General features: G+C 31.4%; 1 protein-coding gene across 1 annotated transcript in view; it reads right to left on the bottom strand.

Annotated features, from left to right (window-relative positions):
• Positions 1–26,094, bottom strand: part of LOC123705324 (forkhead box protein L2-like) — a 60,559-nt gene that overhangs the window by 26,069 nt on the left and 8,396 nt on the right. Inside the window, exon 3 of the mRNA XM_045654065.1 lies at positions 11,855–11,963. Coding sequence (XP_045510021.1) covers positions 11,855–11,963 — 109 coding nt within the window. The remainder of the gene's footprint in view (positions 1–11,854; positions 11,964–26,094) is intronic.

Here is a 26,094-nt window from a genome sequence, read left to right on the forward strand (position 1 = left end):
CAAAATAACGATTTATTAAATTAAATATTAGGGTAATTCTATGTATTGATTATTTACCTATTTGTGTGACAATTTCTAGTAAAACCAGTAGATAAAATGCAAACTTTACAATGTTTGGTTCCAAAAAATCACAATAGAGATACATCTGTAATCTGTATAAAGTGTCAATAAATTAAAGGTGTTAAAATGGAATATATCGTGTAATTGCATGTAAAGAATGCGTCAGGCGGCGGCAAGAATATCGTGTTCGACGCTGTGAACAGCACTGCATTGTGTCGCATATAGAACAATGCATCGTATTTATAAAACATTAAAAGCCGTATCGTTCGTGAAATTAATAACAAATAACAATTGTGAAACGTTAGTTCGAGTGTGGTGCGAATTACCAAAGTCGTTGAGCAACTAAACTTACAATGATCGACGTTTTCTCTTATTTCGTACGATTATGAAAGATTTTTATTGCGCACCACTTACCTGCAGTGTCGTTGATAACATTGAATGTGAGCAATTGTTAGGACTTGTAGTTTTTTAGTGCCATATTGCAACTATTTTTAGAGCGTTATGCAGATTCGCGTAACCTAATTATTGAGATTTATACCACCGTAATATATATTATTTACAAATAAGAGCACTATTATAATATTATGTGCCTAAATTAAGAGAAATGGTTTTAGTTTGATACGTGAACACGATCTCAACCTGTTGCTTACGACGCCCGCGTCTTGTTTACTTTAAGAAACGTTGTTGTATTGAGGCTATCTATCTACGAAGGAAATACCCGCTACATCGCTGTTCTCGGCTGTCTGTCGGGCTTCAACAAATTTCCAAATAATCGGTTAACTAGAGTTTTTGAGCATGACGTAACATCTTAACAATCGAAGGTTGGAGTACCTACCTACCTATATTTTATAAGTAGGTATTCTAGTAGATATTATGTATTTGGTATTCTAGTAGAAAACCTTACACTCATCACTAAGGCACGCAATTTTACACAATATAAAATCATACTAGTATAATATTAACCTACTTAGTTTAATTAGTCGATTCCAAATGATTTAGATATACTTAATATATTTTGTGAGTGTATTTTTTTATCTATCAAAAATAAGAATAAATTAAAGAGTTACAATTAAGACATTGGTGCTCAGGAAAAAAAACACAAATTGGTCATATTATGTTACGATATAATTAAGGGAAAATGAGACGTGATTTTCAAGTTTGTTTCATGTAATCGTAATAACGTAAAAGGGACAAGATCTAAATGCCTAGAGGAGGGAAACATAATCTTTCCGTTCAATTAACAACTCGCTATAGGTAGGTAGGTACTTATATAAATCAAAGATCTCCTCGGGGCACTATTATCAAACAACTGGTTAAGAGGGAACGGTGTTTTTGTAGTAAACAAATATATTTAATTGTAGTTACATTATTCATTTGACCATTTAGATTATCCAATCTTTTAAAAAAGATTTTTATAGGTATGAATGTAATTAACTACAAAAGTAAAAGAGTTTTATTGATAAATATCTTCCTTCTATTATCTACGATGTAGAGCTTATATCATTACTTAATGATCTAAGGTGTAGAGACATTTAATTTTAATCTAATTGTTAATTCTTTAAATGTTTAAGAATGTCTAAGGTTGGTAAAATTACTGCAAACATTGAAGTAGCTCTTGTAGCGAGAATCTTCTATTAAATCACGGTATATTTTTATAGGTAAGTTCTTAAGAATCTAGAGTTACACATCCGACGCCGATAAGCAAACAAAGAGTTATTAAGAGCTCAATAATCGGTTCGGTATCCAGAATTTGAAACCGGTGATAGAGCCGTGATAATGTGCTGAACTAATACAAAAGGTAATTGTTCTGTTCAACAATAAACTTCAATAAAGTAAGGTCTTAAGTGGTCTTAAGCATTGCATACGTAAGAACAAAATGTTAGATAATACATCTATGAAACGTGTAGGGTGAACGCGACCGTATTGAGTGTGCAAGACGGGTTATTTTGGCTTGTCGCGTATAAGGTTTTTTCTTAAGTTAACCGCGGTCGCGTGACTCACAATTACCTAAGAAAAGGGTAAAATAGGCGGAACCTTCGCTGAGACCAGCCAATGGAATGACACTGTATCTATATTATGTACGGTTATATTGCGGAGATGACTTATAATATTGAGATACATTATATTCTTGGTTTGGGTATTATAATCCTATACACTCTATAGGATTATAATATCTCTCTATACTATATAAGTATACCTAGGTAATAAATGAGTTGTAGTGTAAGCAGGATTTCGTATTTGTACATAATAATATATTAACGAAGATAACTTAATTATGAATAAGGAATAAAATCTGCAGGAAACATTTTTATATTAAAAATACTTGTTATAAAAATAGCCAGGGTTAATATGTACATTTTATCTTTTCACTAGCGGACCCACCCGCGGTTTTTCCCGCTTTGTATAAACCCAGTAAATTATATACTAACTAACCTTCCTCAAAAATCACTCTATCTATTAAAAAGACCGTCACAATCCGTTGCGTAGTTTTAGGGATATAGGGGACAGAGAAAGCGATTTCGTTTTATAATATTACTAGCTTACCGCTCGCGGCTTCGCCCGCTTTGTCTAAAACCTAATAAATTATATCCTAAAACCTTCCTCTTGAATCACTCTCTATTAAAAAAAAACACATCTAAATCCGTTGCGTAGTTTTAAAGATTTACCTAAGCGTACAAAGGGACATAGGGAAATAGAGACATAGGGACAGAGAAAGCGACTTTGTTTTATACTATGTAGTGATGTAGTGACTAGCAATGCCCTGCGGTTTCACCCGCATAGATAGTGATATCTTGACAGTGAAAATTCTATATATTATATAAGTAGGTCGGACTATAGGTTTTATTTTTAATCACATGAAAATCACCTTCACCCCGTCCCGCACTACGCCTGCTCATTGTATTAAACAGTATACCTACTATTTTCTGTAGATTGACACTTTTAAAAATTCGTTATATCTTTTGAATGGAATACCCAATTTTTTTAATTTAAAAAGTATTTTGCTGGTATTTAAACAGTCTATTAAAACATCATTTCATGGCATAAGGATTAATATAATATGTGTATGGATAACATGGTTTGATTACCTACTGTCGTCGGCTTTTCTATTTACTTTGAAAACGTAAAAAAGTTGTTGTAGTAACATAACTACTGAAGATGGACATATTAATATGGTATCGCGTAGGTACTTTCTTGTAGATATTGATCCATTCTATAGGTAATACTTACCGTAGAAATTTTTTTTGTTCTAGGTATCTTCAATAGAATCCGCAGCGCACGCGATGACAGAATTTTTATTAAGGATTTTTTTACAACTTTGGTTACATTATTGCATTTTTGGTAAGGATCTCTATTTTGTAAATGCAATATAGCCTATGTTGCTCAGTGAAGATGCAGCTTTCTAATGGTGAAAGAATTTTTAAAATCGGTCCAGTAGTTTATGCGTGAAAACACTTACCTACTTATAATATGAATACATACATACGTACCTACTTATAATACATAAAATAACGAAGCAAAAATACAAAGTGGTAGGTACCAACTCTATTATATCTATGTATCATGTATGTGTAGTAATAATAATCAGTAAACCCGTATAATCGCAATACCTTACATACATAAGCTATTAATATGATATTTTTATTGCTATCCAATGAACTACGGTTTGCATCGCAGAGGTTAATAGGACATAACCGAGTGACGTGTTAAATTCGAGAATCGAGAACCGAGTGCCCTCTAGTGCTGTGATAAGCCCTGATAGTGTGCTCAGATAAGCGCTAAATCTTGTGATTCAGCGTAAACACAGTCCTTGGTTATATTTTGTTAGAGTTATTATATAACACGTGACAATGCGTTTTTGCTTTCAAGTTTTTACGACACGTGGTGTCATGTGACATTAAATTTTAAACTGATTTCTTTGTTATTTCTAAGTTGGAGGCCGCTGATAATGTCCCTGGTAACCTCTTTGACACCTTTTTAGATAGATAGATAGATAATTCTTTATTGCACACACACAAGATTTAGGTACATAAAACACAGAAAAAGACAAACAGATGCAAGTATATACAAATGGCGGCCTTATCGCTATTCGCTAGGCAGCGATCTCTTCCAGACTACTACGGACTACCATTAATTTGAACAGGGAAACAAATTTAAAGGAGGTGGGAGAGCAAAAATTGTTGCGTTGGGAAAAATAAATTTTATTACGTATACTTATAGCTTTAATTATATATATAAAATAAGAATATAATAAATCAGATAATATCTACATATTAAATACCTAAAATAAATAACTTTGAATAAATTAATACCTACAGCGTAAGAGGAGAAAAGAAAAGGGGAACAGCGATGAAATGGAGGAAGGATCAAGAAAGTGATAGATAGTGCCTTGAGGTGATTTTTTAAATTGCCTAAAGTTGAGCTTATCGAACATCTAGTCTCATTCCATAGCATCCTAGCACGAACTGCAAAAGAATTGCTATAGAATTTGCTGATGCTGAATTTTTACCTGAATTTTCATTCATTAGTACTGATAGTTAAGTTACACAGAACATATAATTACAGAAAATTGTACAAAGAATACCTATAAGTAGTTTTATACTTAGTACTTACCTAAAAACTAATTATACCAATTGTTTATAAATAAGATTGCAATAAGGTTGGTAAATTATTAAAAAAAATATCTCCGCCGTAATTTTATGAAGGTAGATATTTACCTCCTTAAATGTCAAAACTTGCGCTGTACCACGCCATTTTTTATAATAGGACGGCGCATGCGGCGAAGATATGAAGTGACAGTGGATACTGGACAGTCGAAAAGAGCACCTCAAAATCTATAACATCGGCCACGTTCGAAACTACCTAAAAGCTTTCCAGGAAAACCCATTTTTTGAACCAAATGACTGGACTATAGCTTCAGAACCGAATTCTTTTTCCGTCAATATTTCTTTTTGACCTCACAATCATTTACATGGTATGGAACCATCCCACACAGGGAATGCAATTTTCAGAGTCCATAGCAGTTTCAGAACCAATCAAGCGTATCTGTGCCCGAGTTTTATTGGCTACACGTGTGTGAGATTTAAAGCAATACTTATTTACAGGGGTCATGATATAGCCGCCACAAAGGAAGTAGCGATTCGGCTTTTATACCGAAAAATATTTACGTTTTCATTAAAAAACGCATATAAAAAGAAGATATTATGTAGGTATGATGATAAACGTGCAACTATCCAAAAATAGTGAGAACTTAAAGTGTACCTAAACCATTTGCAAGTTTACGGTAGGTAGTCGGTAAGTTCTGCCGCCGAAGGGGTCGCGGAAGAATTCTAATCAATACCCGCGGCCCCATCATTAAAGCGGCTCGACGGAACACAGTGGGGTTTTAGTCGGTAAGAATCCGACATAACCCACGGCTCCTTCCCCGGGGGCCGTGGGTATCTTTGGAAGATTTCCCCACTATAAAAAAAAAAAAAAAAAAAAAAAGGTAGTCGGTAAGTTAATATGAAACTTGTACCCTCAATACTCCGCTTGTAAACAACGTCAAATACACATTAACATTCACTAAATAGCGAATGCACGGTACCGTAGCAAATATAATATTTTTCCGCATATTTATACGTTGAAAAGCCATAAGAGCGTGATAATGTCGTCGTAAATGAAATATCGCTGTTACAGCTAATCGATTTCTTTTTATATCTAATTGATTTAGGTGTAAACTACGCTCTATATCGATTCAAACGCTCCTATTTGTATTCGATTCGATACGGGAATGAAAAGCGATGGTTCCATCTCGATTATGTTGATTAAAAGTGCGGTTGGCGATGTGTTTATTAATGCTTGTAAAATCGTTGCTGTTATTTTTCCTTGTGTCCAATAAAATCCGATTCGTGGAATTAATAAATAAAACCAAATTTTCTGATAGGTATTGCTAGGTACGGATTTTTGTGTTAAGCCTTATACAAATAATTTCTATCCCTGATATCCATTAATGGTAGATATTATTTCATAGGTTTATTTATTCGGTTATAACGAATACAATAATGATATACTTAAGGATATACTTATAAGTAATTGACAACCAATTGACATCAAAAAAGTGATATTATATAATTAATTTCTGAGTAATAAATGCTGTAAAAAATTCAAAATGTCAACGTCCTGATAGATCACGCTGGGCACCACTGGGCACCTACAAAGTTTTACTGTTAAAGCACCTAATATACCTAATACCTATACTTGATATTATATACTATCCCATAACATTATATATTAACCCATAACAAAATAACTTCAACAATTTGTAAGCAGTTAATCTGCTTTTGACTACCTACTATAAAGAGATAGACTCCAAAAATGAAACTACACCTTATAAAGACCTAGCATTTCTAAGAAACGATTTTAGGCCAATTAAACTCATTGCAGATTTAATAAGTTAAGAGAAAGAAATGAGTCGTTTGCATATGAATATAGCAGATGATGTCACGGCGAATACCTTAGATGGCGGACGAAACGTAAACAAAGACATTGTGCTGGAATTTATTACGCGACTATATCTTGGTTGTAGATGACAGGAAATAAAAAAAATACGCTTCCATTGATTCCTTATCCATACAACATCTTAACTGTAAAGATGAGGGCACTAACTAGGCCTTCTAGTTCTAGGGTATTTCTATCGTTTCGTGCAGATTGACATTATTTGCGAGAAAAAAATAGAATTTGTTTTTGTTAGTATCATTGGATAGATACATGAAAAACAAACTAGGTATGTGAATATCAATTAATTATACATCAATTTGACAATGATATGGGCTTTGAAAGATTATTAATAAGTATGGTAATGAGTAAACAAATTTGGTAATGATATAAAGGACAATGGTAATGAATAAATTTAATTGGTAATGACAATGTGAATAAAACGAACCTTTGTAATTTATCTATTTTATAAAAAATAAACACTTATTTAAATACGAAAGAACTAACATCAACATATTACGTTTAACTAAAAAAATATAGCACCACTTTATCAATTAATCAGTCTTAAAAGTTACAATCACAAAATTATCTAACTACATAACTTCTATCTTAGAGAACTTAAATCTATTAGGAATTTTAAATACAGTCTTAAATTACTACCATGAAAGCAGCCCAAAGTGCTTGAAAATTTGAGCAATTATCTATTATTAGAATAATCAAAAACATACAATTATTAACAATCATATTAAGTCATCTTTATATTATTATGATATGCTCTCTTCTTCATCTGAAGATTCATCGAAAAAGTTTCTCACAAATGTTTGCTTTAGTGGTTTTTTTTTTCTCTTTTATCTTTCGAATAATTACAGTAGATGCTTCACCAAAATAGTAATTGGAATTCTTCTTCGATTCTTTAATGCTAAATAACTCTTCTTCTGAATCCTCTTCAAAAATTTTATCTGACACCTGTATAGTTACAATCTCTACCTTTCACCTGACACCTTTTAATGAGGATCGGCTCTGTAAAGTTCATAAATCCGAGATGGTATCCATGTGAGCATATTTCTCCATTTTCACAGAAACAGCAGCTAAGAGCTCTTAATGTCATTAGATAGTTATTGGACTACAAGACTTGATGTACTGACATCTTTCCATGAAATGGCTGAACCACGGATGGAATTTGTTTTTCAGCTAGGTCACGCTCTGATACATATATAAATTTTACATTTTTTACTTTGCTCTCTACACTTGTCCAAAATTATTCTAGGCTATCTACATCTACCCAGCCGCACAATTTGATCTGCAGTCCTCTTTAAAACGGCTCCAGCACCATCCGGTGCCCCCTTACCGCGTCCTGCTTCTAAATAATTCCAAGTAATAGATTTGAGTTCCGGAAAATCCTTCAACTAACTTTTCTTCTCGTGTTTTTTTCGACTTAGTCCTAGCCATCGTCTTATCTGTAAATAAGACTAAAAATAAAGCATTATCCATTAAAAAAGGATGTTTTTAATGGTTCCATATTAATTTTGTAATATAACGATCATTGGGACAAAAAATACCTACATCTAACTACTATGTTCATTTTGACATTGTAAACTTATCGTCATTACCATTATTTTATGATCATTACCATTTTCTGAATAGGAGATGGTAAATTATGGTAATGAAAGGAATGGTAATGATATCCTACCACATTTTTTTGATTTGCTCGTTTAATAAAAGTAAAATGATTGGAATTAATATTCAAAAGATGTTAAGACCTAAATATTATCATATAATCATCCACAATACAAACAAAATAATTACTCTTTATCAAAAAATATCTCTAATGGTAATGAAAAAAAAACTTACCACGACCAAAAATCTCGTATATTTTGTTGATTTATCTATGAACTGCAAGCGTCCACTCTGTTTCGTGTTTACTGATCGACGAAGTAAGGATCGCAAAAAGGGGAGTGAGGCAGGGAATATCGTTAGTGCGTTCGTACAGGTTGATTCTTTTTAATTTTTATTCAATTGATGGTAATGAGTAATTTTTTTGGTTAAACGTAATTTATCACAGCAAATGTAAATAGCAACCGTTAGCGGATTTTTATTCACATATTTTTATGGCTGGATTATTACTTTATACAAACAAATTTATAATAACACAGAAATGTACATAATATTTATTTTATTTGCTTACAACTACCAAAAATCGCTTTCTGACAAGAGAAGGTAATGATATTTAGGCAGGTATTTTAAGTATATCTTTTTTTTTACGTAACTGAAATAATTTTTTTTCAGTGGCAAATATACATATGGATCATATATAGAATTTAAAAAATATTTTGTGTCTAAGCCTTATTTAGTTTTGGTTTAATCATCACTGACACGTGTTTTGCACGAAACGGTAGAAAAACCCTCTAGTATAAGACGAAATACTTACATAAAAAGGAAATAAACTATCAAAAATATTCATGTTACATCTATCTTTGAAAATCGGAAAATAATATCCAGTGACGTGAGTTATTCTGTATTAAAATATGACTACAGTAAATAAATTCTTAATTATTACAAGCCAAAAATACAACATAGGTACTTACTCTAATGCGCTACATAAAATAATAGCTTTTATTATTCTAGCAACAAAGTACTAATCTGCATACCTGATTCTCTTGATTTAACTTTTTTAACAAGCTGCTAGCTTATCAAATATTTCATTAACAGATAAAACCGTAGAGAGCATTCTATTTGCAACGGAACAATGCATGTTTTTTACTCTTATTCTGATCTCCAGAATATCAGAACATTACATATTGAATGGCTTTCTTGTTAATGTATTTTTATTATTGAAACTAATGGCGATGTTTTGTAAGTTAATTAAAAAAATAGTAGGTATTATTATTTATAATAATATAACAGTTGTGTTCAGTATACGATTTATCTACAAAATTTATGAAAAGCAAAATGTGCAATATGTGTTGGAGAAAGTATGTAAGATATCCAGTATTTTAGCAAATGATGTTTCATAGGAACAAATAATGTGTCTGTGTAAGGTCTTAGAAACGAAATAGTTATCTTTGGCCTGTGTTCTATCTCCTTTACGATGTGTCCATTTACGATCGAAAAAAATTTAGTAAAAATTAAAGTGATGGTACAGGAAAAATTATTAATAAATAGCTACATTGTAGATATAATTAAGAAGAAGCTTTAAAGCTGTTCTCATCTTTAGAGGTGTCACATCAAAAACTATTTAACACGAATATAATATGTGGGTAAGAACAATGCAAATATGCAAATACATATTTAAAGCAACCTATCACAGAACAATAGCCACATGACGTAAATGCTGCTCAGGATCCGGGCTTCCTGAAAATAGCACGAAGTTTTTAGTGCCCAAGACCGGACGGCATTAACTCCGCAATTCAGTACTCGAATCAAATCTCAAATTATTTCCAGTACGATTAAATCTATCAATGAGTTTCCGGCAGCTTGACACTTAATATCGAAGTCGAATCGAAACCGTTCCTATTGAACAATAGCGGCCGTAAACTAAACGCGACAGCTTTAAGCTAGTCAACTATTTTCTTGTAAAACTTATAAAGAAGTGAGAAAGTATAGTGTTCTTAGTTTTGGTTGATTTGTTATGTTTGTTTATACATGGTAGGTTCGTTTTAGGGAGAAATTTTATACATATATTTGAAGTAGGTAAATACATATATTACAACATTATTTTAACAAACTTAGATCTAAACTTGTTAATAATAATTGATAGCAACTTTCTATTAGTATTAAAGGTTAAACAAAACATATTTTTATCTTCAATCTATAATTAACCTTTGAGCATCTTTAATTTATCAAAATAACATTAAAACACCCGCCACGGTATAATTAATCCATTTTAACCCAAGTAAATTAAAATATAAAGAAACTTAACTAAACTATATTTCAAACAATAAAAAACGCACTTACCTAGTGAAGAATCAGACGTCAATTGGTTTGTTTATTTACTACGCAAGTGGAAAAATAAGGAAATCAATATAAATAATGCTAAATATATTATTCAACCAAAAAGAAACGCCTAATAAATAAATAAATAAACGCCTCCGTAGAACGTAGTGATAAACTAACTCATTTTCTTAAAATCAATTACGAAAATATCTTTCTTATATAAATAATACAATATAATATATTCAATAGGGTATTAAATCATAAGTACGTATTGAGGAAAATTTGCGTTTTTAGGGTTCCGTAGCCAAAATGGCAAAAACGGAACCCTTATAGTTTCGTCATGTCCGTCTGTCCGTCTGTCACAGCCGATTTACTCGGAAACTATAAGTACTACAGTGATGAAATTTGATGGGAATATGTGTTGTATGAACCGCTACAAAAATATGACACTAAATAGTAAAAAAAAGAATTGGGGGTGGGGCCCCCCATACATGTAACTGAGGGATGAAATTTTTTTTTTCGATGTACATACCCGTGTGGGGTATCAATGGAAAGGTCTTTTAAAATGATATAAAGTTTTCTAAAAAACATTTTTCTTAAAGTGAACGGTTTTTGAGATATCAGCTCTCAAAGTCGTAAAAAGTATGTCCCCCCCCCTCTATTTTTATAACTACGGGGTATAAAATTCTAAAAAAAATAGAGGTGATGCATGCTAATTAACTCTTTCAACGATTTTTGGTTTGATCAAAGTATCTCTTATAGTTTTTGAGATAGGTTGATTTAACTGTAATTTATTATATTTGCTGCTACGGAACCCTTTGTGCGCGAGCCCGACTCGCACTTGGCCGGTTGTTTTCTATTCTCCATTTAGTTACCTCAGTAGTGTAATTAAATATCTATCGTCGAATGCTCTATTAACCCCAGTATTGGTAACTCAATCTTAGCAGAATCAGCCCCATCTTGACGGCACGTGCCGGTATCGATGCCTACTCCGCTTTTTATCGCATTTAATAAGTGATTATGTAATTTCACTCTCACTTTGTTAAAAGGATTCTATTTCGGTGATGTTTATATCGTTTGTCTAATTAGCTACACTTTTTTTCATGGTTTATTATGACGATTTCCTACGTTTTTTTTTTAATTCTAATATAACTGTATTTAGTGTAATGAAAGTGAGGTAGGCTATATTCATGAATAAATATTTTAATACCTACCTCCATTAATGAAAAAAAAACTTAAATGAATACCTATAATAAAACGAACGATGGTAATATTTTAAAAACAATAAAGCCACTAAAACTTTCCTCTACTACTATAATATAATATATGTGTGTAAAAATTACACTTATACATTAGTAATTAATTATTAATATGAAATACTACTAACCTGCATGGGAAAGGCTCACGGAGCAATGTTCCGGCGAAGCCAGGCTGTAAGAAGGCTCTTCTTTTGGCTTGAGCAGCTCATGTGTAGAAACAGCGTGAATCGAAAGCTCCTACAATAAAAAAAAACAATGCTTAAAAACACAGCACAACGTTCTGACAAACATTTCGCGTTGATTGACCGCCAATTGCCTCTCGAGCATGATACTAATCTAACACAGGTGTAGGATTTTTGAATTTTTTGAACATTTATCAACCGAATTGCCTCACAAGTAAGACGGAAATTGTACATTCGCTTTTCAGCCAATATCGAATTGCATGGGAAATCTACGCTCGGCACGGCGTTGAAAAAGAATAGAGTTCGTAAGTGCAGGCCAAAAAAGATACAGGAAGCAAATTATCGGAGTATCGAAATCAATAGCACTCGGCGCAGATATTAATCTGATCAAAGGTTTCCGTTGAACGTAGATTGCCAATTGTTGCAGTGAGACATCCACATTTTTATAAAACGAACTCTATTGTCGTTAATTAAAATTGAATGAAATGCTTTCCGTGAATTAATACCTGCAAACCACAGAGTACATTTGTGTTCTCTGTAATATTAAATGCATTCGAGATATGCTTTGAGGTGGGCCTTAGAGCTAGAAATTATTCCCATAAAAAGTGAACGACGCGACGCTCTTATTCATGCAATAATGTTTATCTCATTTAAATCTGAACACACGCGTTCGTATTAGCTGCATTAAGTCGACACGATCCTTAAGCCTTTGGAGAAATTAGCCATCGAATAAACACGTGCATACGATATTTTTCTAATGTTAATATTAAATCGAATCTCGAAGAGATAGCAAATAAATACTCGACAATATCTATTTTTAAATACGTAGGATGCTTTTTCCAATCTTGAATGAACAGTCTACCCTCCTTGAGCTACGTTTGTAAGTTTGGTCTAAACAATGAGAACGACGCGATTACGGAACAAAAATATCTTGGTGCGTATATAATTAGAAGCGCTCAAACTATATTGTGCCTACTTGCGCATGTGTGAAAAATTATTGTGACGATAAAATTATACACAAGATTGAAGCAGATAAAATATGTACATATATAATTTTTATATTTTTGTTTGATAAATTAAGTTTAAATATTGTATAATTTTATCTTAATTCACTAAACAGTCAATATGAAATTTTAATTTTGATTTATGAATATAGTTTACATACGATATTAATGGAGCACAAAAACAACAATAATGAGAAAGCGTCTCCGCTGCGTCTTGTAATGCACGCCGGCGTATTAGCTTTTTGACAGTGGCAGTTATATCCGATCTGATTTGTTCGCAACAGCTGCTGCAGCGCACCTATTAACCGCTGATACATGTTTGTCAGGCGGCTATTAGGGAGAGAGAGATAAAATTTCGGAATCATGTACATGTGAGCGAGATCGATTCATTTCTTCGATTCACGGCCGATATTTATTTGCTGCACCGTGACACTCGAAAAATTCTCGCCCGAAAAATTTTTGAATTGGTGTATTAACGCGATATGTCGCTGGCAGGTCATTTCTCTTTCTATATATAAAGAAATATTGGTCAAGGAACGACTTTCTAATAATGTTTGATGGTGTTATGTAAATATTGTTATGATAACAATGTTATACCTAACCGAATCACATAGACATTTCTCGCTGTCAGACCGGCAAGGTTCAAAAATTTTAATATTTACTTAAAGTTATATATTAGTTTCGGGACAAAGTTTATAAACAAATGTTCTTTACTATATAAACAAGCGGAATTAATTGCGGATGTCCAGCGACAACGGATTATTAATCATGACTTAGAATTTTCGCATGGGGACTTTTTAATTCAATTCAAATTTGAGAAACGAATTGACATAAACAACAATTAATTATTATTTTTCATCTCATATTTTATTAGATGTAGAGTATTTGAAAATAATTAAGAGTTATCATTTTGGTTCGTTGTAATTGTAAGAGTTATAATTGTTTTAACATATTCTAAATACACATTCGAGACAAAGATTTTATATGAATTATTATATCTACAAGTGATTCGTTTATATAACATTTCAAATATTAATAGAAAAGTTAATTTCACTTCGAATTATTGTCGAATGTAAAATTTGACAATAATAATTATTACAATAAATTTTAATTAGTATGCATAAATTAGAGTCGTGCGAATGAACGTCAGTGAACAGTTAGAACAAAGCCTTTAAATACAATAAACGGATTCCAAATAGTGTTTCGAATAAAGTAAATTAAAACACTTTGTATGAAAAATGTTCGCACCGTGGAGACGCTCGCGGGGTAGGATTAAACCAAAATAGCAATGTAATTAATGGGATGTTTCGAAGCCCACAATCTCAAATCGAGAATTTGAGAATTCCGTCCAGTTCAAGACTTATATTCACACTCTTTTAAATATCATTTTAAACATATTTTTAATTTCAGTGTACGTACGTTCCTCTCCTGAATATAAAATAGAATAATATTAATTCTAATTTGTTACCATGCTTTACATGTTATTATTATATTACAAAACTACACTGAATTCCGGATAGCCGAGGCACATATTAATATGAGTTTAATTCAATGCTTGTGTATTCATTATGGGTAGTTAATATTATCCAACAAAATAAATGAACATCCAAATAAAACATGAAATAGTTGATAGTTGATACAATAGTAGGTATTGTATAATATCTGACATCACAACGGTATAGGATGTTGTTTGTCGAAGTTAACAATTACTTCATAATTACATATAATGTAACTAAAATACTAACTATTAATATTCAATGACATTCTCATTTTTAACCGACTTCAAAAAAAAGGAGGAGGTTATCAATTCGGCCGGTATATATTTTTTTTTTTTTTATGTATGTACACCGATTACTCCGAGGTTTCTGAACCGATTTACGTGATTCTTTTTTTGTTCGATGCGGGATGGTGTCGAATTGGTCCCATAAAAATTTTATTCGGATAGGCCCAGTAGTTTTTATTTTATGAGCATTTTTGTCTGTAGGTATTTGTAAATTTTGCAAGTGCAAGTTTGAAGTCGGTTGTTTTTAACGCAGTTATCACTTGTTTCAGTTTCATTTTAATCCATTTTTTAATCTCTTATTTATTTTCACTGGTTTTGGTAGTATTTAATGAAAAAACAACATTTGGTCGAAAATATGATCGTTTTATTGCTAACAATTTATAAAACTCATGTTTGTTTTCCAACTAACGCAGTAAAATGTAAATAAAAAAAGATACAAATAACGTGTGCAGGAACATATCATTGCGCGACTTTACAATTTTTCTACCTATTTGGCTATTTAATTTTAGAAAAAATAAGTAGGTAGTAATAATTGTACAAAAATGTACTATGTAAACTTATTGTATATCCACTATCCGCATCAAATATTCGCTCGTATTAAAAAGTAAGATACGCTACAAAGTCAACCCGCTCGTGAAATAGGTCCATTGTGCAGTGTAGGCACTTGAAACGGTCAAATTAGCTGCTGAATAGCAAAGCCTACAAAAGGCGACCACTTTTTTGACCCTGTACAGCACCTCGTAAGATCGAATTTCGGTTGCACAAGTTCAAATAAAAGTTGCTTGCTTGTATGTATGTAAAAATGTGGCAGGCCACCCACGATCTGTGAATATTCCGAACAATTGCACAAACATTAATGTGTTCGAACACACGTGCGCTCCAAGGTTTCAAACCGAGCTAGCTTAGGCTTAAAGACTAATTTATTCTGATTTGTGAGAAAGCTTTCACTGGCGCCTACCGAACATTTCTAAGGAGGTGGAAGCTTAAAAAATTTAGTTTAAAATATAAAGACAATTTTGATGGAATATCGTGCCCAAAATCTATTTATTTTAATCGTAAATAACCATTAATAGTTTTATTTTAAACGCTTCATTGGGGTTATCTTGCACATATTACTCAGTAAGATACAATATTTGCAACAATCGCAAGTAGGTAGGTACTACATAAATTTAATCATAAAATAGTTCTGCTTCTGAAACACTATCATCGTAAGTCTAAGAAGAATATTTTTGAAAGGTAAAGGCGTACATTTATACTGTATTTACATCCAAGTACTATTTCTTCAGTTCGCGAAAGAGCCAGTCATCCTCGTTAAAAAAACACGTCTGTTGTTTTATAAAATAAAAATCAAACATTTCTAATTATTTCCTTTCAACCCTTTCGCCTCGGGGTTTTTCGGGAAGTAGCGATAAGTTAAAAGACAGACGCTATTCTATCGATAAGTACTTGCATTGGGTATTATTTCAACGAATCAGCGAAGCTATGCCGGTATGTATTGTGACTATTCAAAAATACTCTTGAAATAAGTAATTGAGTATCTTAATGTTTGAGTTTAAAGGTAACCAAAATGTTTATCATACATCAGCTTAAATGTAAGTAGTTATCTATGTAATAACAACAAAATAACAGTATCAAATTTATTTTCATTTATACATGTTTTACCAACAAAACCTCTACGTTTCATGTTACCTATCACTTTTATATTTTATACTTAAACTTTTTCAACAGTCAATAAAAAGCGATGAATTTTAAAGAGCCAAACCAGAGCCAGACTGTTCCGGAGTCTTATATTTCTACTGTGAACTAGGTAGGTTCCAACATATTTTATACAGTAAAGAACTTATTAAAGAAAAAATACGCAAGACTTGAGTAAACTGTGAAAGAATTGAGAGCCTTCCGTCGAACATAATTGGGAACAACGGTTTAAAAACTAAGTAACCATTATAAACCGAAATATTATGCTTTATAACATGACCATAATTATTTCAAATGAACTCTGGAACTACAAAATCAAACTTAATTGAAGTTGTTTTTACAGATAAACCTTATTAAAGTTGCAGTTCATTTGCATCAGAAAATTGAATGGAGCTAGGTTTGATAATGTTAACAATACAATTTACGTTTGGCAGCTGTTTATTTTTAAAATGTGATTATTTATTATTGCTTATTGTAAAGTACTTTAAAATGATAGGTTTGTAACTGAACTGGAATACTAGATAGAAAATTAATAATGTTTTAGTTAAGAATCCAAGTAAGAAATTTTATTCTTAAGTTCCATCAATCTGCAGGAGTATATTTACTAATGTAATTATTGATATAATAATTATTAAAACTAGTCTACGAGTAGGTTTAACCCTAGGGCACAGAATACATAATAGTAGCTAACCTAGGGCAAATTCTCAATTGACTTCTTGTCAATGTCTTACACCTTTACACTTTTCGCATTTTTATTCCAATATTTTTATTTATGGAGAACTATAAGCTGAGAAAGCACAACTAAATAGAAACGACATCGCGGAAAAACACTCTTCTTGTGTATCAAGAACAATAATCCAATCCATTAAAGGATTTCGCATCCATTGTTCGGTTAAACTATATTAAATATTTTAGTAAATTTGTGCAATTTGTAAACAGAAATATTAAAATTCCGCAGTTCCTCTTCTGATTTTTATGGTTATTTTTTTTTCGGCGTTTATTTGGTTAATAGAAAAATTGTTGCGGAGTAATTCACAATTTTTAGTTCAATGTTAGTTTATTTGCTCGTAATATTGATATATGAAAATTAAATAATGGCACTATGGTTATTGGTTATAACTACACATAGAAATCTAAATAACATGTCTTGTTATTTACATTTCTATGGTTATACAGTATCAGGACCTTATACCAAAAGAAAGTTTATCTGTCTCAATTGAAAACATCTAATGAATAATACTACCTACAGTCAGAAAAGTATCTATTTTTTATATGTTGACCAACAATTTACTGTCCCGTCACACTATGTTCTGCCTTACTCTTATCATTTAGGGGTATGAAAAATAGATGTTGGCCAATTCTAAAATCTATCCAATATGCACGGATAACGTTACATTAAAGTACCGATGAGTTGAGAGAGTTTGTTTGTTTGTTTGTATGTATGTTTGTTTGTTTGAACGCGCTAATCTCTGGAACTACTGGTCCGATTTGAAAAATTCTTTCGGTGTTAGATAGCCCATTTATCGAGGAAGGTTATAGGCTATATATCATCACGCTACGGCCAACAGGAGTGGAGCAACGGGGGTGAAACCGCGTGGAGCAGCTAGTTAGTTAATAAATTTATGTTCATTTGTAAAATAATAGTCGGGATTAAATTAATATAACTTTCACAATGTAGCACTTAGCAATTAGTATACGTAAACTAGGTAATAAGCTTCCATTCTCCAGTTTTTAGTAGAAACATAATGCTATTCATAGACAAGATACAAGGGCTCTCCATCTGCAGTGGCACCTCAAATGCTAGGTATATACCTGGCGAATATAATTTCGCTACACAGGCTGTTAAAATAAAATCACAACTAAACAAAATGATTATCGATTACACAGCTCAACAAAAAAAAAATTTTTGTTGTTGCCCTGGATATTTCTACAGATTTATATAATTCAACTACCCAGTTTGCGAATGTAGTCATTAAAATTATTCAATTGGCTCTAGTTTTTTTTAAATGTGGATTTTCATATGTTTAATTTTCTTACGGCTATTTAGAGTACGGGTTGCTAACAAGTGTTTATTTTTTTGGTGAATTACGTTTTCTGCACATTTCTTCGCTCAGACATAACCCTATTCTATAAAACTGACTATAGAATATGAGGATAATTAATAGTTTATCTAAAAAAATCATTTTAATGAACAACAACGGTTCGGTTTGTATTGAGTTGAAAAAACCGAGTAGCACAATGGTCAGCAAAGTGGATACACCAAATTCCCTTGATGTTTTTATTAATGGGATCAAGCAAAGCAAATGCATTGGGAATAATTAATAAAAATGGGAATTTAGGCCTTTGAGGGAATCTAGAAGTATAAGAAGAATACCCGACGGCCCTACAGGACGGACGTGTCGAAAATTGATAAAAGATGAAAAATTAACAAAATTAATTGAATGTGAACTATGGAGAGGCATAGTATTAGTAAATTTAAGGTAAATTTAAAGGACCAAATTATATAGCAATTGCGCAACAGGTGTTGAAAAACTCAATATTTTATGAGCGAAGATACGAACATCAAGGTATACTTTCCCCACAGTCTCCTGGATATATTTCCAGTAAATCTGGGAAATTTCTTTAAGAAACAGGCAGAACGCATCCAAAAATAACTAAAAATTATGGAATAAAGGTATCAGGGTACATGGGATCGTCAACTGATGATTGCTGATGGTCCTTAAGAAACGATTGTCCCTAAAATAACTATAGAAGAGAAGCTTATAAAATATATTTTCTTGTACTATTTCATAAGTTTTAATGATTTTTCTCTATTTTCATATCCATTTTAATTAATCAAAAACATAAACAAAACAATAAGTAAAAACTAATAAATAAATGATGTTAAACAAATACACCTTCTATTTCATGCTGCGTTTTAGAGTCTAATAAGAAAATAAGGATTTAAAAAAACTAGAGCCAATCTACCAAAACCATTAACAGTTTTATGTATAATATGCATTAAATTATTCGAAACCACTTTCATATCCAGGGCAACCAAATCATTGTTGACCAGTGTTACAAATTGCAGACGACGAATTATATGGTGAGCAATCATGAAACGGGAGACCGGCTCTGACGGCAGTCGAGCACGGCACACTTAAAAAAATGCAATACTTTTCACATTTGTCACAGAACGGCTCGAATTACAGGGAGCCATTTGAGTCGCCCGGCCGCGTGCTCTGGCCAGCTGAGTTACACAAACTAGGGCTGCCTTTACATTCATTTTTTTTGTTTATAACTAATAATATTAAAATTATAAAATATTGATTGTTTCTCGCGTTGATAATATTTTTGTACTGTTGTAGGTATGTTTTGCATTGTATTTAATGTTATAAAGTATAATATGAAAAAAGTGTACCTACATAAAGATTGGTCATATAAATTAAAAGAATAAACAATGTAATCTTATCGGCGTTACTCTATTTAAATATAGATTTAAAGACGAATAGGTACTTATTAACTGAAATTTAATTTAAATAGTAGGCAAATTTAAAGTTAAAATCATAAATGTATATAATATACTAATTGCTTGTCATCCAAGTATAGCAAAGCTCTCTCGTCTTCAGTGGCAGTAATCCTTACTAATACCGAAAGCATCTCTAACTAGGTACTTATATGTGTTACGTTTGCATGAATGAGCTTCAAAGCTGATTCAGTTACATTTTTAAACACGAATAGAAATTTAGAGAGTGGCATGCGTTAATGAGTAACATTCGATAATTTTGGTTTCGTTTTAACTGGAAATTTATACATACACTATAATTGTGGATATTGTAAATAACAATCGAACATTAGGTATTGGGTATTAGTTTCAATAACTAAAACTTGTTAAAATCTCAATTTTGGTAGCCCTGCATCGCTCAAACATAAGTTCGTATTATGCAAACGCAGCGCGACTTGCAGAACATACTTTAATTTTTTCTTATACAGAAGCTATATTTTATCAAATCGACACCAGCTTAGTTCCGTTCGAACAAAGGCTGCCTTTGACCAACATTTTACCATATTCGTGACGTGTTGATTGGCTACGATAAAAATAAACTCAAGTGTTTATATTTGTACGTCGAACATTTAATAATCGTCTCGTAGTTGTAATATTTTTATGATAAAATACAAATCCATTGTTTGTCAACAATATTCTTAGTTTGTTATCGCTAAAGGTACCTATTGCAACAATTGAGGTTAGAATAAGCGATGGGATATAAAGCATTTGATGTTCATAAATATTATTAATAACTATGTCTATATTTATTCTATTTATTATTTACGTTTATATAATATAGATAAATTTATTGATATTGTTTTGCTCTTTATTTCATCATTTAATTTTTTAATCACTTTAAGTCGTAAATAGCTGATATCTTATTAACGATCTATTTCGTCTCAAGATGAACTTGTGTCACGGTCGACTGATAAAGTAATTCTTCACTTAATCATTTGAATTTTCATATTGGTGCCAGTGTCAAGGGGTTTTTCATATTACCGTTACTTAATTATCAACTGTAATATAATAATTTAAATGCCTACATTATGAACGCCAAGTCCAAACTGAATTCGTGGCAGATCGGTGGCATCATAATATTATAGAGTCAGCTAGTGTACCTACTCATTTTATAGGTCCTAAATGCACACTTCTTTTTTCATATACATATAAATAGAAATGATCGACTACCGTCTTTATATTACTGTGATAACTTCAAATGCAGACAAAGAATCTGCAAATACATAAATAAACTATAAATGTTTGAAACGAAGCAATTATCTTCACAACATAACAGTTTCCAAATCGATAGGTCAACAATAATTAAAACGAATGCACAAAACAAAGTGCTAATTACAGATAATTTTTAATTGGGCCTGTGTCTGTCTCGCCTCCAGAATATAACATTTCATTTTAACTGTTGTAAAAAAAATATATATTCTTAATAAGACATGGTATGATACTTATTTATTACAATCAAGCGTATAAAAGGCGTGGACGGTATTATTGTTAAGATTTTTCTCTAAACCCTGATAATAACAAGGCGATATATGAACTCAAGTATACCGTAATCAGTGTTTGACCTGTCACGTCCCTCTTAACCCGCGAATCAAAATCTTTAATAACCTACTGCTATTTTTATGGATTTATCACAAATTATTGTTATGTTTCTACTACATATGTGTCGCGAAATATTTAAATTTTCCTTCTTTATTCTTTAGACCAAAAAGTTTTTTTTTTTCATGAAACAAATCTATAAAACGAATATTTGGCGAAACAACCTTATAATACTGTTATTTGAAAATGATATACCTACACACTTAGCGCATAAGCCTAACCATGACAAAATAAAAAAAATACCTGCATACGAACTGCATTTTCTGAAATTTGGAAAGATTTTTATAATTTCACATCTATTAAACATAAATAATCAAAGTTTAAGGTGATAGATAGGTTTTCAAACAAATCCATATAATTATATGATTGTAATAAATTCAACGTGTTTTTAATAACGTGTTTGATTTTGCCGATACTGCTTCTGATATCTGTCGAATGTGTGAAAAGATATGTTTATATTAAGCGAATTCGTTTTGGAGATTTATGCAAATTATTTGAATACTAGCGTCTTTGCTTCATAAAAAATATTATATTGATGATGATTTAAATCCGTTGCAACAAATTTTTATTTTAACGGGCTATGTTTTTCAGGTTCATATCTTAATTTATATCTATAAGTACTTATATATTTAACAGTATTCGTCCGCCATTTCTTGTATAAGTATATACTTAGTTTATAACTTGCTTACATAATGTAAAAATAATAATCAGCAACCGAATAAAAAATATACATCACAATATTATTATCTAATAAAAACATTGACACACTCATTTGATTAGGATAAAAATCACTTCACTCATATAAATAATTATTTTTAATACATACTTTCGTTGTTATTTGCAAGCAAAGTCAAATAAACAAGGTCGGTGATGTAATTTTCAGTGACGAAGTCACTTGATAACAAAAGTTCATGCTGATAGCTTCGGACCACGAAACGTCATAGCGGTTGTATTATTATTAAAGTTGTCATACATTTACCGCGCTCTGAATATCAAATACATGTATGCGATAATCACTCTTCTTCAATATAGAAGCTATAGTGATTGGCGATAATACTATTCTAATAATAATAAGAAAGCTGCTGTCGCTTCACTTCGGCTCTTATGTTCTAATGTTTACCTATGTACGAAATATATTTCGATAAAGATCTTCGACTTTAAAATATGATATAATGGATTATTAAATTAAAAAATGATCAGAATTTTCATCCATTCATCTTTTTTATATGTGTGTCCAATTCGAGATCACATTTGTAACTTTATACTTTTTGCAATTTCAGTATCATAAGTTGCAAAGTAGCGATATTCTCTGAAATTAATATTTTTGTATAAACACATGGCATATAGTCATGCAGGGCATAAGAAACTTATTTCATTATAACTATTAGTTAAATCTCAATTCTAAATACCAGAGATTTTTGGAAATTCTCAACAATGTGTCTCATGTTTTCATTTATCAAAATATCTTAAGTTGTTATAGTGTAAATGAAAACATGTGCTCTTTCCATCACCAAACATTTGTTATTCGCATTGGAAAACTTTGTGAAATACAACGACGTTGTGTAGTACCTACCTAGCATTATACTATTATTATTAATATGTGCCTGGAAATTTGTACGTTTATTTTGCGCACAGATAGTTTATATCCCCTTTTAAGCCTCGTAAATGGCTTAGCCCGTGCGAAACCGTGATGGGTCTAGTTCAGGATTTAATCATGTGCATATCGAACGGAAAACTTCATTTCAGATACTCGATTTAATACTTATAAAGCGTGCAAAGCATAAATAGAAAATACAAATCGGAACAGGTGATCCTTGCTGTGAAAATAAGAATTCTACCTCTTAGGAGCGTGCCTACGTAAGCTGTTTAGTCATAAGTAGATTTGTGCAGATTCCAAGATGTTTGCCTCATTAATATCATCCACTTGTGTCGAGTTTTCTGATGTTATTTTCATCTTAATGGAAATTTTCTTAACATTTTTATGAATGTTAATTGTCACGGCTAAGTTTTCATTTGTTTATTGTATTTAAGTGTACCTATTTGTAGGTATTCTATGGGTTTTAAAATTGACGTTTTTGCTCTGGCAAGTCTATAGTTACTTGCCAGAGCAAAAACGTCAATTTTAAAAATAAATACTACAGTCTATACTGTAGTATTTATTTTTTATTTCATTTAACTACCTGTAGTTTACTATTTTGAGAACTTAAAAAGCAACTTTTGTAGTTTCTGTTGTTAAAGAAACAATTGGAAAAAAATATATGTAGGTATATAGAATTGAAAGCCGCGACATACCGGCCGGCATCTTTAAGTTTGCGCCCCCACTTCAGTAAATATCGGTTGATCGTTAATTGTTCCATTGAAATATGTACAAAGGCAATTATCGGTGTCTTATTGCAGAATTACGAAACCCTCGAAGAGTTTACGTTGACATCACTACTTAGAATTTCAGGAAAATGCAAGTCTTATAGTTCAGGATACATCGCCCATTTTTGCAAGTGACTACTATCAAGCTGATTTTCCGTTTGTAGCTTTATTTTGATGAGACACCGAATAATTTCGTGTACGAAACTCTCGATTGTGGTAGCTAACAGAGATAACAAGGATAAAAATTTTTGATTTGATGGTTCTCAAATATTTATTACACAATTTGTAGGACAATATGTCTGTTGAATTATATAAACATTAACTTAGTGAAAACAAAAATATCAGCTTGTTAGTAATCATTTATGATGACCTCGTTATCGATACACTTTGGAAAGGGGGACTCTTTGAACCAACCATAGATTTTGTAGGACAAATATTTTTTCGAATAATTTAGGTAATTATCTTGAGATTGAACAAAAAAAAAATTCAGTTAGTAATAAATATTTGAGAACCATCAAATCAAAAATTTTTATCCTTGTTATCTCTGTTAGCTACCACAATCGAGACCTTCGTACACGAAATTATTGGGCGTCTCATCAAAATAAAGCTACAAACGGAAAATTAGCTTGATAGTAGTCACTTGCAAAAATGGGCGATGTATCCTGAACTATTATTATATTTTGTTAATAATTAATTTAGTCCCTATAGATAGATTTTATGTGGGTTGCTATTAGGTAGATATTATAGTCTTCGCATCGAATTTTAAACTTATTTATGGGGAGGTTTTATACTGTTTTGTAAACATTATTTGCAAATAATTTTTAATACGCTTTACGCCTACGTTACGGCCATGTATCTACTTAAAGGAAATGTAATAATTGAGCATGAAGAAAATAAATGCAAACAATGCTTTATGCAAAAGTGTAAAATAATATTACCGGGTTGCAAATAGTTGCATAATGCATTATACAATATACGTACAATATTTCTAGACATGGCGTATAAAAGGTTAATATAATATGATCCGTATACTGTCGAGAGGTTGTATGTCTATATGTACACATATTTTATGAAATTATATACCTCACACTCTGAGGAAACGTTTTCAATTTATTATATATAGGTATATGGATTGTAATTTTTAGAAAAAAGTCAACTATTATTATATTAAAAATTAATAAAAGTCAGTCTTCCTGATCATCATCGTGATTAATGATATTAGATTTTTGATCTTAATCATTAATTATTAAGGTATGATGCTTATAATGCTTATAATAGCGAGTTCGACATTAAAATTGATTAACTTTTGCCATTGATGAGCCTAGTAGTGGTTTCAGACATTTGTTATTAAAGAAACAGTTACCTATTAAATGACAAATAATAAAAAATCAGAAACAGTTTAGTGTATTTAGAGGCCTTATCATTTAGTAGAGATCTCTTCCAGGCAACCAGTAGGAAGGCATGTAAGTTCTTTAAAGTTTAAAAGGTAGGTCAAGAAAAAAATAATCCTAAAGTACTGTTTCTCAGGACCAATTAGCTACAAATTAGCTGCTTAAACTATTGACTTATTATTTTTGTGTCTAATCAAAAAGTTATTTTAAATTTTAAAGTAAATATTATTGTCATAATAATATTTGTTATTCTTACATCTAAAAACATGGAAGTATACTAATTATTTATTATTACCATTGCGATACACTCAGTGATTCAAATATATATAGATTAGTATGTTTTTTCATAAATATAAATAAAATATCTAACCTTGAAATCCGACCTTATGTAATTATATTTTGTAAAAAGACACTAAACAAACAAATCCATACTAATATTATAAATGCGAAAGTAACTCTGTCTGTTACTCAATCACGCCTTAACTACTGAACCAATTTGCATGAAATTTGTTATAGAGATATTTTGATACCCGAGAAAGGACATAGGATAGGTTTTATCCCGGAAATCCTACGGGAACGGGTTTTTCTTTAAAACGCGGGCGAAGCCGCGGGCGGAAAGCTAGTTAAAAATAAGGATTAAAAAGGTTATTATACATTTTAGTAAGTTTTCAGTACCTTGAAACCAAATCAATTCAATTAATTAATCCAGCATTGATAGAATTTATTATACCAAAAAGGAACGCAGATATTTTCAGGCAAAAAGTTTTTAGTGCATTATGCACATGCGCCATAGCCAGCGCTAGCTCAGT

Source organism: Colias croceus, chromosome Z, assembly GCF_905220415.1.
Source record: "Colias croceus chromosome Z, ilColCroc2.1".
In the NCBI taxonomy this organism is placed as follows: domain Eukaryota; kingdom Metazoa; phylum Arthropoda; class Insecta; order Lepidoptera; family Pieridae; genus Colias; species Colias croceus.